This window comes from Salmo trutta, chromosome 24 (assembly GCF_901001165.1).
Source record: "Salmo trutta chromosome 24, fSalTru1.1, whole genome shotgun sequence".
Classification (NCBI taxonomy): Eukaryota; Metazoa; Chordata; class Actinopteri; order Salmoniformes; family Salmonidae; genus Salmo; species Salmo trutta.
Genome location: NC_042980.1, coordinates 18,973,133 through 18,989,917, shown reverse-complemented (window position 1 = coordinate 18,989,917; position 16,785 = coordinate 18,973,133). Strand labels below are relative to the sequence as shown.

At 43.5% G+C, this 16,785-nt stretch overlaps 1 protein-coding gene across 1 annotated transcript in view; it reads left to right on the top strand.

Moving 5' to 3' along the window:
• Positions 1 to 16,785, top strand: part of LOC115160863 (R3H domain-containing protein 1-like) — a 69,744-nt gene extending 52,959 nt beyond the window's left edge. Inside the window, 14 exon segments of the mRNA XM_029711348.1 lie at positions 3 to 299; positions 2,234 to 2,421; positions 3,612 to 3,734; positions 4,893 to 5,150; positions 5,512 to 5,635; positions 9,434 to 9,585; positions 9,812 to 9,972; positions 10,924 to 11,033; positions 14,346 to 14,515; positions 14,792 to 14,945; positions 15,225 to 15,319; positions 15,620 to 15,713; positions 16,117 to 16,242; positions 16,245 to 16,785. Of these exon segments, the coding sequence (XP_029567208.1) occupies positions 3 to 299; positions 2,234 to 2,421; positions 3,612 to 3,734; positions 4,893 to 5,150; positions 5,512 to 5,635; positions 9,434 to 9,585; positions 9,812 to 9,972; positions 10,924 to 11,033; positions 14,346 to 14,515; positions 14,792 to 14,945; positions 15,225 to 15,319; positions 15,620 to 15,713; positions 16,117 to 16,242; positions 16,245 to 16,459 (2,267 nt within the window). The 3' untranslated portion in view covers positions 16,460 to 16,785.

Below are 16,785 nucleotides of genomic sequence, written 5' to 3'. Positions count from 1 at the left end.
AGGTTCCCTAGAGTCTTCTAGTAGTGTAGGGTCCTCCACGGGTTCGCTCTCTCGCTCCCAGCTGCCCCTCACCGTCCCAGCTCTAACCCAGGCTGGCCACCCTCACAACCACGCCGCGCCCTCCTGCCCAGTGGCTTACCCAGGCACCTGCACTAGTAGTACTGTGACTTATGAGGCGGGAGGCAGGAGCGGCCCGGTGCCGCCACCACCAGCAAATACAGCTAACACTAGCTACTATTTGCTTCCCCTGGAAGCCACAGGGATACCGCCAGGGAGTATCCTGGTCAACCCACACACAGGTTGGTACCCTCTAACCGTTCCATCGGACCAGGTTGGTTAGGAGTAAGTTAGTTGTACAGTACAGGGGCTTGCCGTGGGGGATGTAAAATGTGTCTTGCCATTGGGTTTCTTTCACAAACCGATATCTTCTCCTTCAAACTAACACAACTCACAAACTCTCACAACTTGCTGCTTATTCCTTGACTGCTTTCTTCTTGTTGTGGTACGTAGAGAGACAGACAGCGTACTGTAGTGTGTAACGTTGGAGCCAGCTGGGGGGTGTATCTGGAAGAAAAGTGGTGGAACGCAAGGCATTTCTTCATGCATTATTTATGATGTGTTTGAGTTCTGATGCTGCTGAGTATTTTGGGGAGGTGAAAATTAGAACCTGCTTTGATTGTCCTTTTTAAATAGTAAACCCAACCGACAGAATGTGTATCGCTTTCCTCAAATTATTTAGATTTGACACGTGAGTCGCTGTCTGAGGCGGCTTGCATTCAAATGAGGATCCGTCTCTCTGCCGCCCGCAGATGAGGTCGGAACAGAAGCACTTTGAAAAACAATAGCGCGCTCGCAAGATCAATATTTCCCGACGTTGGTCAAAACAAATTCCCTCAAGTGTTGCTGAGACAAGGGACAATGGAGCCATACTGTACGGTGTTATTGAATATAGAAAAACTGGAGAGTCTAAGACGGCGCTCTGATGTATAATGCATTCCTCTTCAGTCTGCTCGTTCAGTGGCCGACATAGAGAAGGTTAGTTCTTAAATATGCATGGGTCTGGCTGATAAGCCCGGGTATATGGAGCTGGCGCTAATATGTTTTTCAAGAGCCAGCCAGGGGTGTGTAATTGCTTATTGACCTTTCTTAAGGACTTGGAAAATGTCTTGTGTCGCAGCCAGGAATTAATTTAGCCACCTGATAGTTCAAAACTCAAGAGGAGTTATTTTCAGGGCCATGTGGGCGTCACACATGCAAAAAATCGAGAAAAACCCATCCTCTCACCACTGGCAAATGAGCCCAGAGTGCAAGTGTATAGCCTATATATTTTCTTCTCAATAATTTATTATGACTCCAAATGTGTAGGAAAAATGCTAACTATAGTAGATACTCGCCGATATTAGATTTAGTCAAATAAGAGCATGGCCAAACCCTCTCTAATCCTCGTAGTATATGAGTAACTTTAGAGCTCACAAAGCAGACATGTCTGTGGAGTGTGAACCCTTGTCCTTATGATAATGTATATTACCAACAGGCACTTCATTAGACGTGTGTAGAATACAAATGTAAGGAAAAAACAGTCAAGATTTTACCAGCCAAGTCATACACTGGAGCTGAGTGTCTCTGCACTGCTCCGTGGCAATAATCTCCTTTCTGCATTAAAAAAATACCTTCACAAAAGGATATTCGGCATTCGGAGCCAGCCTATTTCACAGTGAACCCCCATAGAACCATCAATGCATTTTTCACCTGCGACTCAGAGGAGAAATGAGCCCTAGGAAAGAATGAGGGCAGAAATCATATATCCTAGATGTTTCTTTCATATTCTCTCTACACAAGGTGCCTCCGCACACAATATTCTTGGTCTTTTTCCTGCTCATGCAAAGGTACACATTTTATTATAAATATTTACTCACTTCACTGTGTGAATTCAGAAATAGGCTATGTAAATGAAGCCCTCTGGACACTATACTGTCTACAACTGCTGTAAGGATAATGCTAGCCAAATTAAATTTCTGGATACCTAGCAATTAGGCAAATTCGTATCAAAGTGTTGAAGAATCTGTTTAATGTTGATAATGGGGCCAATGTCAATAGGGATGAAGAGAATGTTGACAATAATGATTGATGCGATTAAAAAGATGGATTATGATCATTAATGTGTTAATAGAGATACCAGTGCTGGTGGTTTTCCAGTGTGTTTCAGCCCTGCCCCTCTCCTCTCTACCTACAGGCCAGCCCTTTGTGAACCCGGATGGCAGTGCTGTGGTGTATAACCCCAACCACGGCATGGCTCCTCAGCATCAACATCATCAGCATCATAATCAGCAGGGCAGGACCCAGCAGCCCATGCTCCCTCCTCCGCACCCTCCTGGCCGCCACCAACACCAGCCCACCAATCACAACCACGTCCTCTCACAGGTCCGCTAACACCCTTTAGCAGGGCACTGAATTTAATTGTACATTTAATTCAATTCAATTGAAGCCTAGGAGAAAATGTAGATGTTACCGGCTTATTCATAACATCTACACATTACAAACCATAACGTGCTTGTTTAATCCCTAGCAGGGCAAGGGAAAGTAGGAAAACAACTGATGCACATGTTAAATTCTTACTCAGTCATCCTAAAACACCCTGGTGATTGACATGGCCCCCATTTCAAAACATTACCATGGCAGTGCTTGACATTCGTACGGTGTAATTCATTGAGGAAATTTTGCAACCTGCCGTTCTCCTTAGTCGCCACCCCTGTCAGAGTAAATGAATTGAGTTCAGAGTGTCGGCTAAACACTGTGACCCTGGTGCAGCACACAGCCCAAACGGTAATCATTAGAATTTCTACAGGCCCTCGGTGGTAGGAATAGCAATCTCTAATAGCAAGATCCCCATCAACACAACCTGTCATGGTGAGGTCCTTTAAAAAAATGAAACGGAGCCGGAGGGCTTGAGCTTCATTAGTGAAAATACCAGGGCAGGAAAATGAGTTGACCTCTGATAGTGTGGGTGCACAACCCAGGGGTCGGACAAGGATGCCTTTCCGATGACCCGAAGCAGCAATGTCCCTTTCTAATAAAGACATCATTATAGACACATGGGATGAGGCTGATGAGAGGTTTGCAAATTGGAGGATATTTATTTTGAACTAAGAGCTGTCCCATGGTGTTCATATTAATGTCTTGTAATTGATTTCCACCAGTCAACCTTGGTAGAGGATAGAGGATATTCATATCCATGGTCATCTATTGACTGAGCTCTTTGTCTTAATTAACTTCATTACTGTTTAGTTGTATTTCCCCAGGAGCTAGCACTAAACTAATATCCTTTTCCTCTACTGTAATTATTTTGTTTATGAGATGGCAATGCTTTCTCCTCTTGCAGTGTTTGCATCTTCTGCCTAATGTCTTTGACTAAACCCATTGCCCTCTACCGCTTCTCCTCCTCTTCTCCTCTCCTGTACTTCTCTCATCCTACCTCTCCTCCTCTTCACCTTCTATGTCTACTTCTCTCCTTTAATCTACCACTTGTCTTTTCTGCCTCTTCTCTACCTCTTCTTCTCTCCTCCTCTACCTCTTCTCCTCCTCTACCTCTTTTCCTGTCCTCTTCTTCTCAGTCTGTTCTATCCCTTCCTCAGCCGGTCCTGCCCCTCCAGCCTTCTGCTCAGCCTGTCCAGTACTCATCTGTCTCTTACCCACCTCAGCTGCTCTCCGTCTCCCCTAACCAACAATACACTGTGGTACTTGACTTTCATCTCTTTACTCTTCCTTCATTCACCTCTTCCTAAAACCTCAATATTTGGGTTCCATCCCATCTTCCCTCTTATGGCTTGTTTAAAAAATTCTGTAAATGCGTAGCGAACTTATTAGTACAGAGCCAAAAAATCTGTTTAACTTTTGTAATTGCATAGTGAACTAGGTACAGAGCCAAACTGGTGTTTGCTACTGTAGGTGCCTGAGACTGCTAAATGGGAATATTATAGGGTCATTTTCCAGCTATATGATAGATGACTGTGATTAATAAAATATAGAACTTCTCTCCAGCAAAATGAATGGAGCTAATGTTCTGTTCTTGCTATATGCCCACATTAAGATCTGAATGTAACATGTAGGCTAATGTTCATAAAAAAATACACACAAGGACAGAATTTCAAACAAAACTTGCAAAAGTTCCTTAATTAACTTATATTCACTAGTGTCAGGCATTGCTTAGCGTTACTTCTCGAGGCTAATTGAATGCAGTTAGTCAATGGTTAGTGTTTTTCACCCATAGTAAGACTTAATATGCCAATTAATGCTAAATGGAATCAGTTTTATTTTCATGTGTTGTGTATTTCTACCCCACTCCATCCATTGATGCAAATCATGTGTTCTGTTAACCTCTTTCCTGACCTCCCTCTACCAATAAACATCCCTTAATGACTAATTACATTTTTACATTTGTGGAAGGCTGCTTTGAATAATTAATTTCACAGCAGATGATGGAATTTGATGTTCTATGAATAGCAATGCTGAAAGTCCCTAACCACCCACCACCCTGTAAAGTAAACCAAACCACACTTAAACAGGTCAGGAGGAATTCAGTTTTAGGGCCTTAGGATTTTTGCTTTGCATGGGTGGCTGTATCCAATTGAATTGCTGTAGGCTGTTCAGCGAACACCGTGACGACAAAAAGAGCCAGCAGTAGTAGTTCGGTAGTACTAGCCTATAGTTTTCTGTAGAAGTCTTTGGGTTTCAGAAAATCGCTATATAAAAGTACGATGTATTATTCATTATATACAAGGTTCTGTTGTAGTTCAAGTAGAGCCATGACTGAACTCCCATTATATTAATAAATATATAAAAGACATGTAATAATATAATGTATCAATTTAACACGATTCTGTGTGCTCCCACAGCAAAACAACCTGGGAGCCCAGTTCAGCCACATGAGCTTGGCCCGGCAGGCCTCTGGGGAGGGCCCAGGTCGGGACACCCACATTGCCATGTACCCCTCCTCCGTCGTGCTCCAGACCCCCCCGCAGCAGCAGGGCTACATGGTGGCCCCTCCAGTCCAGCCCGTCCCTGCCCCCCAGGCCTACAACACCCCCGCCCCTCCGCCTGTCAACCAGCCGGTCATGCAGCAACAGGGCTACATGCAGCAGCCCATGCAGCAGGTAGTTTCTGTACATCCAAGCCTAACCTGATTTACTCCTATTAGACTTTACACTATTCTGTTACATTAGTACTAATATACTTTTGTTCCATCTAACTGACTATCTTAATCAATGCTTGGCCAGTGTCTTTGTTCCCTCAACTACATGATTGTAATGTTCCATCATTACTATCTGAGAGAGACATGTACAATACATTTGTTCATAAATACTTTCGCTCTCTACTTAAAATAGCATTTAAATGGCACTTGGTAACTATGCCACACACCAGCTGAGTACTGTATGTTCAGAGACCTCAGAGAGATGGATAGCTGTGTTGGTATTAATGGCATGCCATTTTAGACTGCTCTATCTCTGCCTACAGATGCCAGCATGTTACTGTGCGCCAGGCCAGTACCCCCTGTCCAACCAGCAGTACAGGCCTGTGGGCACAGTGCAGTACAGCGCCCCACAGAGTCAGCCAATGCCCCCGCCCACACAACAGACAGGTAGGTATCTAGCACAGGCTGAACCAGTAACTCAACCATTCATCTCAGCTGCCAAGTTCTTCTATTAAAAACGGGTGTTACTTTCAGGTGTGTGTTATTTCTCTGGTGTAATATATGTAATACCATCAGTGGAGTGGTTTGTATTAAAGGTATCTACATGGGGGGTAAAATACCCCATACCACACCTCCTTGTGTGTTTATTTTAATACAGTTTATATCAAGCTGCGGGGATATGGCTGTTACCGCTCCTCCCTCCCTTTTCACACTTCTTTTCTATTACACTCAGCACTTTATTCTCTCCGGTTATCTGCTTTTATGGCGGGTACACAATATGCTAATTTAAGTAAACTGCAGAGGGGAAATTAGACAGTGCCCCTGGGGCAGAGCGAAAAGCTAACTACTGTGTTGGAATGCTTTTCTCTGCAGTTTTGGCCATTGTTTTGCCTTACCCTTTTACCCTATAATAACAATTCCCAATCAAATACACTATTAGCATTGTTCCCTCCCCCCCACTGTGTATCGCTGAGGCATTATTCACTGGCCTGTCTAGAGAAACAGATGCTCCGCTGCACCACTGAAATCCAGAAGCCAATCTGAACTCTAAAAGGAAATGGGGAATTTTGTTTTAATTACCTGCCAGCCTTTGTACATGCATCTGTCATGCAGGTTGGCAGTGGAGAAAAGGATGGGGATTTCAAATGGGAAAATTATTAAATGATGGTGAATTCCAGCAGGGAAATGTCAGAACGTTTATATGCCTGTGGGTCCAAAGTCAGGTGTTTAGACGGGTTTCCTACCTGGATATCAGCCCTCCAGACTTGGTTAGAACCGAAAGGCCTGTCCTGGATACTGGTGGATCTTGACCCTCCATGGGTGGAACCAGGTATTGGCCCTCCATGGTAAAACCAGAGGCTCAGGATACGGGGCCGGGGCACTGTCTGAGAGGCCTATGATTCTCACAGTGAACCGGTCTCTTTTCCAGCCCCTCACTCTCACCTCTTCAGACAAAACTGTTCGCCAACCACACTCTACCGCTAGTAGTGCTGAGCGATCAGTGCTTTTTGAGGTCGGTTTCAGTTTATAGAATTTTTGTAGACATTTTTAATGAAAGGCAGCAGAAGCACACTGCATTATGCTGTAACACACAATAAAACAATTAATAAAAGTCCCATGATGGTAGTGACTACCAATTACTGCTCATCACTTATTACCCATCTTTTATTCACATTACTTTAATTTAATATTTCAGTTGTGTATATTACATTTGTTTTATTTGATTACTTCATTTAATTCCTAGTCATCTCTATAGAGCTGCTGTCTGACAAAATCTTATTTTATTTGTTCTTCAAAGTAAATAAGGCATACTTTTGACTGCTGAATACCAACTATTAATCAGTTAGATCATGTATTTTCAGGTAGAGATACAGTACCTCGCAAAGCAACTGCTCTTTATCCCTCTCCATCATGTGTTGTCTCCGGACAAGTAGGTGTGCAATGGATTATGGTCATTGTAGTTAATTGCTATGTTTTCTGAGCTAAACCAGTGTTTTTCAACCCTGGTCCTCGAGTACCCCCAACAATACACATTTTGTAACCCTGTACACATTTTGTAACTCTGGACAAGCACACCGGATTCAACTTGTCAACTAATCATCAGCCTCCCAAGTGGCACAATGGTCTAAGGCACTGCATCTCAGTGCTAGAGACGTCACTACAGACCCTGGTTCGATTCCAAGCTGTATCACAAACGCCCGTGATTGGGAGTCCCATAGGGCGGTGCACAATTGGCCCAGTGTCGCCCGGGTTAGGGTTTGGCCCGGGGTAGGCCGTCATTGTAAATAAGAATTTGGTCTTAACTGACTTGCCTAGTTAAATTTAAAAAAGTCAGGCCCGCAATGAGTTGAATGAGGTGTGTCTGTCAAGGGTTACAATGAAATTGTGTACTGTTGGGGGTGCTCGAGGACCAGGATTGAGAAACACTGCGCTAAACTATAGAATATTGGCCTGTTGAAAACTACAACTCCCTACTACATCGCACAGTTCGGGGTTGATCTGATTTATCTTTAGAGAATCTGCAGTGAGAAAATTTGCATCGAGCTCACAAAAAAACCCTGAATGAAATGAAATGGAATCCAAATAATTTAACCGAAGTTGGACAATAGTTGTTTTAAAAAATGAAAAATAACAGAAATGTTGGTTAATCGCTCAGCACTAATGATTACGCAATCAATCAAACTGCTGTAAAACTCACACGTTAAAGCCCTCCTGTCTTCTGGGCATTCTTGATTATTGACTATCAAATCAGAAGGCCTTCTGACTTGACTGAGACTTTAAATGTATCTCGCCGTGAATATTTGTGAAGACTCAGTGTATTTTTGTTGTTATGCTCGATGTTCCTGCCATAAAAAGTGCCCTCATTTTGGTTTTGACTTCTACATCAGACTTAAACTTTTTTGTGTGCTCCACTTCTACATTTATTTCATAATAAAATCAGATTCTGTTAACATGTATTATACTGCTGATTCTGTTAACTATAAAAGGCTTGTGCAAGAGTCTCAACTGCAATTATGAAGACAAAGTATTATATTCATAATATGTGCAATTGTTGTAATAAAATATCAGCAGAATTCTTAATGTCAGCAGAAACTTGACATTGTCTGTGAAAATGTACTATACTTCTCCACATGTGGTCAAATAAAGCCGAAGGAAAATGTTTTTGGGTGACAAGAGGGAGGAAGAAAAATGTTGTGGTAGATCTGAGTTGAAGGACACCAGTACCGTTTGAAAACTCCTTTCCCCAGGCGTTTGAGAAAGCCTAGTCCTTTCCCTTATTCTTGTAAGAAAAGATTAAGCTTTTGAACTTGAGAAAGGCAGCAGACGCGTCAGTTTATCTACTGTAACAAGGAGAGGGGTGGCGTGCCTGTTTCATCTTATCTGCTATAGCCTCCTGACAGTCAGTGCCTTTTTAACCAGGCAGGCAAGGCTGTCTGCAAGCAGCAAGGCAAGCAATTCAAGCCTTTTGAGTCCCTAGGTCCAGGTTCAGGGTCTGTGTGGTACCATAGTGCAAAGCGTCTCCTTTCTCCTCTCCTTCCTCTGCTCAGTCAGCCGAAGCAGAGAGTGTTTAATATTATATTCGCTTCATGCTCAGTTTGTAAGTGGAGGTGAGAGAATGACACTAAAAATAGCGACCAGCCTCTCTCGTCGCTTGCCTCTCCTACACTCCCCGCCGGGGGCCATCCATTCCTTTTGTCCCACTTCTCTTCTCATCTGGACCAAATTGATTGCTGTCGCTCTGGCCAAAAGCCAGGAGAAATTGAAAATTGCCCAGCCCCCCACCTCACTCCCTTCCTCCTTTTTACCTCCTGCAGTTTTCTCCCCTCCATCCCCCCATACCTCTCCTCAAGGCGCTTGCTTTGGAGGGTTTTTCAATGGCATTCTCAGAGCTTTACACGCGCTCTGGTAACCTTGACATTGATGTATTTTACCCAGTGGAGAAAAAAAAGAGGATAATTTCTCTAACATACTCTATGAAAAGTCTTTTTTTTTTTCTCTCCTCATCTCCCATAATCTTACCAGCGGAGGATAAATCTTTGGCTCTTAAAGGTTGTTTATTCACCGAACCATTTTAATGTTGACTTCATTGAATCATTGATCACTTTTCAAATAAATAAGCACACAGCCTGTGCCAAGGATCTTTGCATTTCATTTCAATGCAAGTCTGCTGAAATCTAAGAATCTTAAGTCATGTGTCCACTTTTTGATTGTATCAACTTCAACTCGCTCTCTTTATTTCTCCAGGTTACCAAACTGTGATGCCAAATCAGCCACAGAGCTATCAGAGTATGATTGGAGTGCCACAGAGTCAGAACACTGTCAGTGGCCTGCATAGCAATATGGGAAATCAGATGCAAGGCATGATGGTCCAGTATCCCTCCATGCCATCTTATCAGGTGGGTACTTGGCATTTCACCAACACTAAGTCAATGTAAGTCTATAATGTAAAAACACAATTGTCAATGATGAACATTATTAAGACGTTAAAAAAAGCATATTTATTTAAACCTTTATTTAGCCAAGTATCTTGGTCGTTAAGAACCCTTCTCTTTTACAATAACGATCTTGTATATTTTTTGGCATCCCATGTTGACCATGTGTAATTTGGGTCTGTCTTGGCAGGTATCCATGCACCCCCAAGGCTCCCAGGGTGTGCCACAGCAGACATATCAGCAGCCTATCATCATCCCCAACCACAACCAGTCCAACCAGGGGCCCATGCCTGGCTCTGGTGTCCAGGTCTACTACAGTGTTATCACACCCAATCAACAGAACACCATGAGGTTGGACATCATCATCACTACACTGTTTTAACATGGAAATACCTATACCCATTACACTTATTGTAGACCCATTACATTGTTGAATACCGGTTTTAAATATATTCCCAGTTTAACAAAACACCATGTAGTAGGAAATCACAATGTTTTAATGTGAACATACTCTGATTATAGACTAATTACAATATTACAGACCATTAATATATTCCTAATTTTACAGTGAGACGTTTTTAGTTTTAACCGATAACTAGCCCATCTCTGTGATGCTTCACACTGGGCTATGCATGGCAAAGAAAGGGGTCACTTTCCACCCCCCTCTTCCCTCCCCCTCATGGGGCCTCTTCTTTAGTAGGCCATGTTCAAGATGATTTATAAGGCCAGATATCTACTGAGTCTTAATATAACATTGCTGGTCCCATGTGGTGAGCTGCTCTCTCTACACCATCCTTCATGCCAGCCCTCTGGTCCGCTGTGCAGACGCACACTATTCCTCAGGGTGCCGAGCGGAGCGAAGAGCCGACTGTCTCTAGCAGCAGCTGCCTGCCTCTGTGCTTTGGGCTGACGCATCACCCTGCCTTCTGCCTGCCTTCGCTTTGCTTTTATCCTTATTAAATCACAACTGAAATGAGCGAAAGAAGAGCCTGGAAAGCAGAAAACCCAAAGTTGCACACTGCAACCGCAATTCGGTTACGGAGACACAGTAAAAAATGATGATTGCCCTTGATTTGTTTTGATTTTGTAGAAAATGAGGTCCGTAGCGATTCCCAGCCTTTACTCGTTTCTGATTGAGGATATTAGTGGTAGTTCTAATGCCCCTGTGTACAGTGTTCCACTTCAGTAATTTAGCCCATTTTAAACTGATGAGCCAAATTCTGATTACATTGAGTGAAGCGCTGCCAGAGCTTTGCCTCTCTGCTGCTCAGCTTTAAAAAGTGTGTGTTTCTGTCTCTGCAGCTCCTCTGTTGGGTTCTTGCCTCCTCCTGGATCAGAGCAGATGCAGTTCCCTCGGCCGTCCTCCCCCTGCACCTCCCAGCAGCCCCTCCATCAGGCACAGCAGTGCTCAGGTACACAGCCCAGTCACAGCACAGCCAGCCTGAGCCACAGCATCCATTACAACCAGGTCTCAACTAGGAAGTAAATATCAATCACAGTCAATAAAGTTAGCTGCCGTATAGGTCGTCTCTGGAACAAAACCCACAGATCACTAGCTTCCCTGTACGACTTTCTCTTCGGACCCTGTTTTAAACCTTTCTCCTACCTCTACTTTTTTATTCTTTAATACTCTCTTCAATCCAATCCCCCCCTGTGCTAAACACTGGAGTGTAATAGCCTAAAATAACCTTTCACCAAACCCTGGAATTAGAACCCCACTTAACAGAGGCAGGTGTCATCAGGAGAAATCACTTCAGACCGAATTCTCTGGCAATTCAAAATGGATTGAATCGATTCTAAAAGGGTGAGGGGGCACAGACAGGCAGGCAGCATTCTCATCTCCCAGGGCCAAAGCTATAATTATACCGCGTGGCAACAACAAAAGAAAGGTAGTCATGTAGACGCGTTAACACCCTGCCAGCCTTCCCTCCCATCCCCCCCTCCTCGATTGTTAGCTGTGAAGCGTTAAGGTGCTAATTGAAATGACACTCCAAGTCTTAACGATCTAATTATTGAACAGATATAGGCTGGTAATTAAAAAGTAATTCCTCTGCTGCTTTGTTCCCAGTTATGGCCATCTTAAAAAAGTAAGGGCTTTCATGGGTGTTCTAATTTCAGTTAATGTGAATTTCCTCTCTCTGGCGAAGCTCCTGTGAATCAGTATAGCCATCGTCAGTCACCCCATCTCTCTCTCTCCTTTCCATCTCTTTTTCTCTTTTCTCCTTGAATATCTAATTAAAATGGAAAGGGAAATGTTCTTTCAAATCCTGAAATTAGATTTCGCTCCGTTCAGAAGTGAGGTGGTAAATGATTTAATTTCATGCAGGGATTACCAAGTGAAAAGTAATTCCATTTTTTTTGTGGCAAATGCTATCAAATTAAAATATTTATTTTGTTGTGTTCTGTTTCTTTTTTTTGTGATCAAATGTTTATTTTATTTAGTAATAATGATTGTCAGCAAACATGAATACATACATACATACATACAAAATGAAGTTACACCTCCCTCCCCCGAATCCCATCCGAGGACCTAAGGTATCAAATGAAATAAACATACACGGATCAAAATAAATGGAAAAGATAGGAAAAGAGAAACTCAAAGCAACACATCACAAAGTGTTTCAGCGGCAAGAAGCCATTGGTTCAAAGTGACTTCTTTAGCTCCCTGAATGCGAGAGGTAGACAGCTCCATATAAATTACATCCAAAAAAGTGAGGATCCATTGACGGATAGTGTGTGGAGGCTTCCATCATACGGCAATCATTTTCTTTGCAGCCGTTAGGACAGCAAGAAGAATGTGCCACTGACAAAGAAATGAAGTACAGAGAAATCATTTAAAAGTAAAACGAAAGGTAATGCAGGAATATTTTCGGACATCAGCGTGGACAAGATCGAAGCTACTTCATCCCAGAATATATACTAAACCAAAATATAAAACGCAACATGTAAAGTGTTGGTCCCACGTTCAATGAGCTGAAATAAAAGATCCCAGAAATTTCTCTCAAATTCTGTGCACAAATTTGTTTATATCCCTGTTAGTGAGCATTTCTCCTTTGTCAAGATAATCCATCCACCTGACAGGTGTGTCATATCAACAAGCTGATTAAACGGCATGCTCGCTACACAGGTGCACCTCGTGTTGTGGACATTAAGGCAACTCTAAAATGTACCGTTTTGTAACACAACACAATACTACAGATGTGTAAATTTTTTAGGGAGTGTACAATTGGCATGCTAACTGCAGGCAGGAATGTCCACCAAAGCTGTTGCCCAGAGAATGTAATGTTCATTTCGCTACCATAAGCCGCCTCCAACGTCATTTTAGAGAATTTGGCACAACTGCAGACCACGTGTTAACAGGCCAGCCCAAGACCTCCACATCCGGCTCGTTCACCTGCGGGATCATCTGAGGAGGGAAAGTTCTGCTGAGTTTTTTTGTTTGTAATAAAGCCATTTGTGGGGAAAACTTATTCTGATTGACTGGGCCTGGTGGGTGATGCCCGCCCAGTCATGTGAAATTCATATATTAGGGCCTAATTCATTTATTTCAATTGACTGATTTCCTTCTATGAACTAACTCAGTAAAATCTTAAATTGTTGCATGTTGCGTTTATATTTTTGTTCAGTATAGATACGAAGGCATTCCTAAACCATGTGTGTATAAAGGTAACAGGTTCATTAAGAGGGCACAATGTACAGGATGCATCATTCAAAATGTTCATATGAAACAGCTTACGAGGAGTTAGATAAGTCCTTTATACAAAATTATAATGGCATTCTCTTTCTTTAAATGTTGAATGTGGAATTGTGTTTTGGCCCTTAAGCTGCTCTATGGTCAACTTTGTTTCTCTGTGGCCTCTTCATTTGCAATTAAATCCCAATAAACTGCATCATATTGCACCAAGACGGGCCTAAAGATTCAATCCAAGGATGGTAGTACAACTGAGGTTAATCTTTTGCCTGGTTTTCTTACAAGTACAGCTTTTTTGGCACACTTTGTTTGAAGACTTACCCTTTTTTTTTCTCTTTTTTTTCATGCATGAGTTAGCCATATACAGTGGTTTACACCCTGTCAGGATAAGAGCATTATATAGACACTGTTTACTTTTAAACCCCCGCCAAAAATAATTAGACAGGCTAAGTGCAGTCAGAACTCTTCTTTTAATAAGGCCAAGTGCAGGTCTAGTAAATTCCCTAACCCTTCATTGTTGGGCAAACAACTTTAAATGGATGCTTGACGGCTGAAGGTTTTAGATATGATTATGTAGTAGTGGTCAGCGCTGTCCTTGGAAAGAAGGACCAGACAAGAATAATACGCATATCAACAAACACCTTGTTCAAACATGGAATTCAGTTACTATTAACATATTGCATATCAATTGAGTGGAGGTTAACGATTACAAAGGATTCTAGCGGTGAGACAGCAAACGTGGACATTTTGTTTTTCTTCATAATGCACTAATGAAATGCAAACAGAAGGAAATAATAAGCTCTGAAATAGTAAGTTACACTGACATACACTGATCTTATTGAACTTGATAAATATCGTTATGGTAAACCTGCTACACACACAGGATGAACATACTGGAATTCCCACGTTAACAGATATTCCCACGTTAACAAGATGTTTATACACATTAAATCTTTAATTGCCCCTGAGGGGATAAATAAACGTTTATTGAATTTAATATAAGATTCTAATGTCTGTCTTTGTGCCCCCCTAGGCGTTCCCCCTCCCCCAGGCGGTGGGATGGTGATGATGCAGCTGACGTTGCCCCCTGGCCAGCAACCACGGCCTCACTCGCCCCCGCAGTGGAAACACAGCAAGTACTACAGTCTGGACCACACGAGAGGACAGAAGTCCACAGAGCTCTCCACCCTAGACACCTCACAGGTGAGTGCAGGGACCCAGCTGAGCCTAGAGAGAACTTGCAGATGTAAAAAATAAAATATATGTATACAAAAACATTTTAATTAAAAAAATATATTTATCAGTATTACATGCTGAGTGTAAATGTAGTAATGAGGTTTGGTTTGATGATGTGGACAGTCGTAACCATGGTCTGTAATTTTCTAAGAAGGGAGTATCCCTGAGACAAAATGTAATGGTGTCTGTGAGGTCTGTGTTCACCCACTAGCCCTCCCCTGTCCTCTCCAACTGTCCGTACAGAGCATTCCCCAGCTGGGCAGTCCCTCAACTTCCCCCGCCCAGTCGCCAACTCCCTCCCACCCACACCACCTAACCAATGTGAAGAGCATCCGTCCAGGCCTCGCCCCTGTACCCATGATGCCCCAGTTCTCCAGACCCTTTATGCCAGGGCAAGGTGAGGGAGACACCCAGTGTTTTTCTACCCAGTCCTGGGGGACCTTCAACCAGATATTTCTACATATTTAATCTATTAAAATTATATAGGAATATGATATCCCAAGGGCTTGCTGTCATTAGTTGACTAGAAGAATCAGGTGTGCTAATACTAAATTCAACAAATGTGTGGAATGCTCAGGGTCCCTGAGGACAGCTCAGTTGCTCCATCTCTATGGAAAATTGTAACCCTAATGAAATTGAGCCAAACTAAGCGTGTTGTCGTCTCTGTGTTTCCCAGGAGATGCGCGGTACCCGTTACTAGGGCAGCCCCTCCAGTACAACCCCCAGATCCGTCCTCCTCTCCACGCTCCACCCATGGTCCCCAACCATCAGGTGAGTCTACACAAGACAGATCATCCACTTAAGTTGAAGCTACCTATTGTTTATAGGAGGAATTATGTGGGGATTTCTATATACCCTTCTGAAATGCTTGGCAAAGCCTGGAAACATCTCTTTAGTACTGTGCAAATAAAACAAAAGATGAAGTCAAACATTGGTCTCTGATTGTTTTGTTCCTCATTTCTCTTCCAATTGAATCAATATCATTCCGATACCTTAAGCTGGAGTCCACAGAAAGTATAGTTGCGAGAGATGGTAATCTGAACATGCTCTTGTCCTTCTTTCTGCACCCAGGTACCCATGGGGATGCGGCACAGCGGTGGAGGGGGCAGAGGGAGGAAGCAGACAAGGAAAGCTCTGTCTACAGATCTCAGTGTAGGTGATCCAGGTAATGGTAGGGAACACCCTCTGTCTGTTAGAGGACAGAGATGTGGACCTCCAAGCCTAAAAAAAACCCCTCATATATCTCACTCTTAGATCTATCTTATATTTTTCTTTGATTTGAATTGCCACAGATTTGTACATAGAACAAAACTGATTGCAAAGGGCGCTAGGGTTAGTCTGTACTATGTTAACTAATTAGGTCATGGGCCTAAGGTTGTCTCCAAGTTGGTTTTGACAGTTTCTCTCTTGCTCCCCCCCTCTCGCTGCTCTGTCTCTCGCTGCTCTGTCTCTCGCTGCTCTGTCTCTCGCTGCTCTGTCTCTCGCTGCTCTGTCTCTCGCTGCTCTGTCTCTCGCTGCTCTGTCTCTCGCTGCTCTGTCTCTCGCTGCTCTGTCTCTGTGTGTGACAGTGAGTAGGCAAGTCCTGGATGTGACTGACCTGCCGGGAGAGATCAGCAGGACCGAGGCGGACTCTCTGCTGGGTGAGCTCTCCAGAGCCGGGGCTGTAGTCGGATGGCTCCCAGAGCACCACAGCCACCGGGATTGGCAGTCGGGGGGCTAACGGTGACCCCCACCCAAACCCACGGTCAAGCCCTTGCTGACCCAGCCTTCGCCTACACCATCCTGGCCAGGTTCCTCTCCGGATACACTGCGCAGGACACGCTCCTCCACCACAATGGCCCCCAAGCCTCCTTCAGACTCACGATGAGCAGGTGCCACAGACACCCCCTGGAGAGGGCCAGCTCCCAGTAGAGGGCGCTAAGGACCCCTGGCTTGACCTTTCACCCCTCACCAGCACCGCCAGTCACTTCCTGTTGCCATCACTCCCCCCAGTCCCTCCCTCCTCACTCACTAAGTTGGCTTGTTGTAAAGGGTTGTTTTTCCACTAGAGACTTGCTTAGGGGGAATGTGTTGTACTTTGTAATGTTCTTACTAATGATTTGATGAAAAAGAACAAAAGAGCGAAACGTAACACTGATCCGACGTGAACGAACATTTAAAAACCACGATTATTGAAGTTCCAAATATTATAAACCCGCCTGATCTCTGTTTTGAGAACAGGCCGGAACATATCAAAA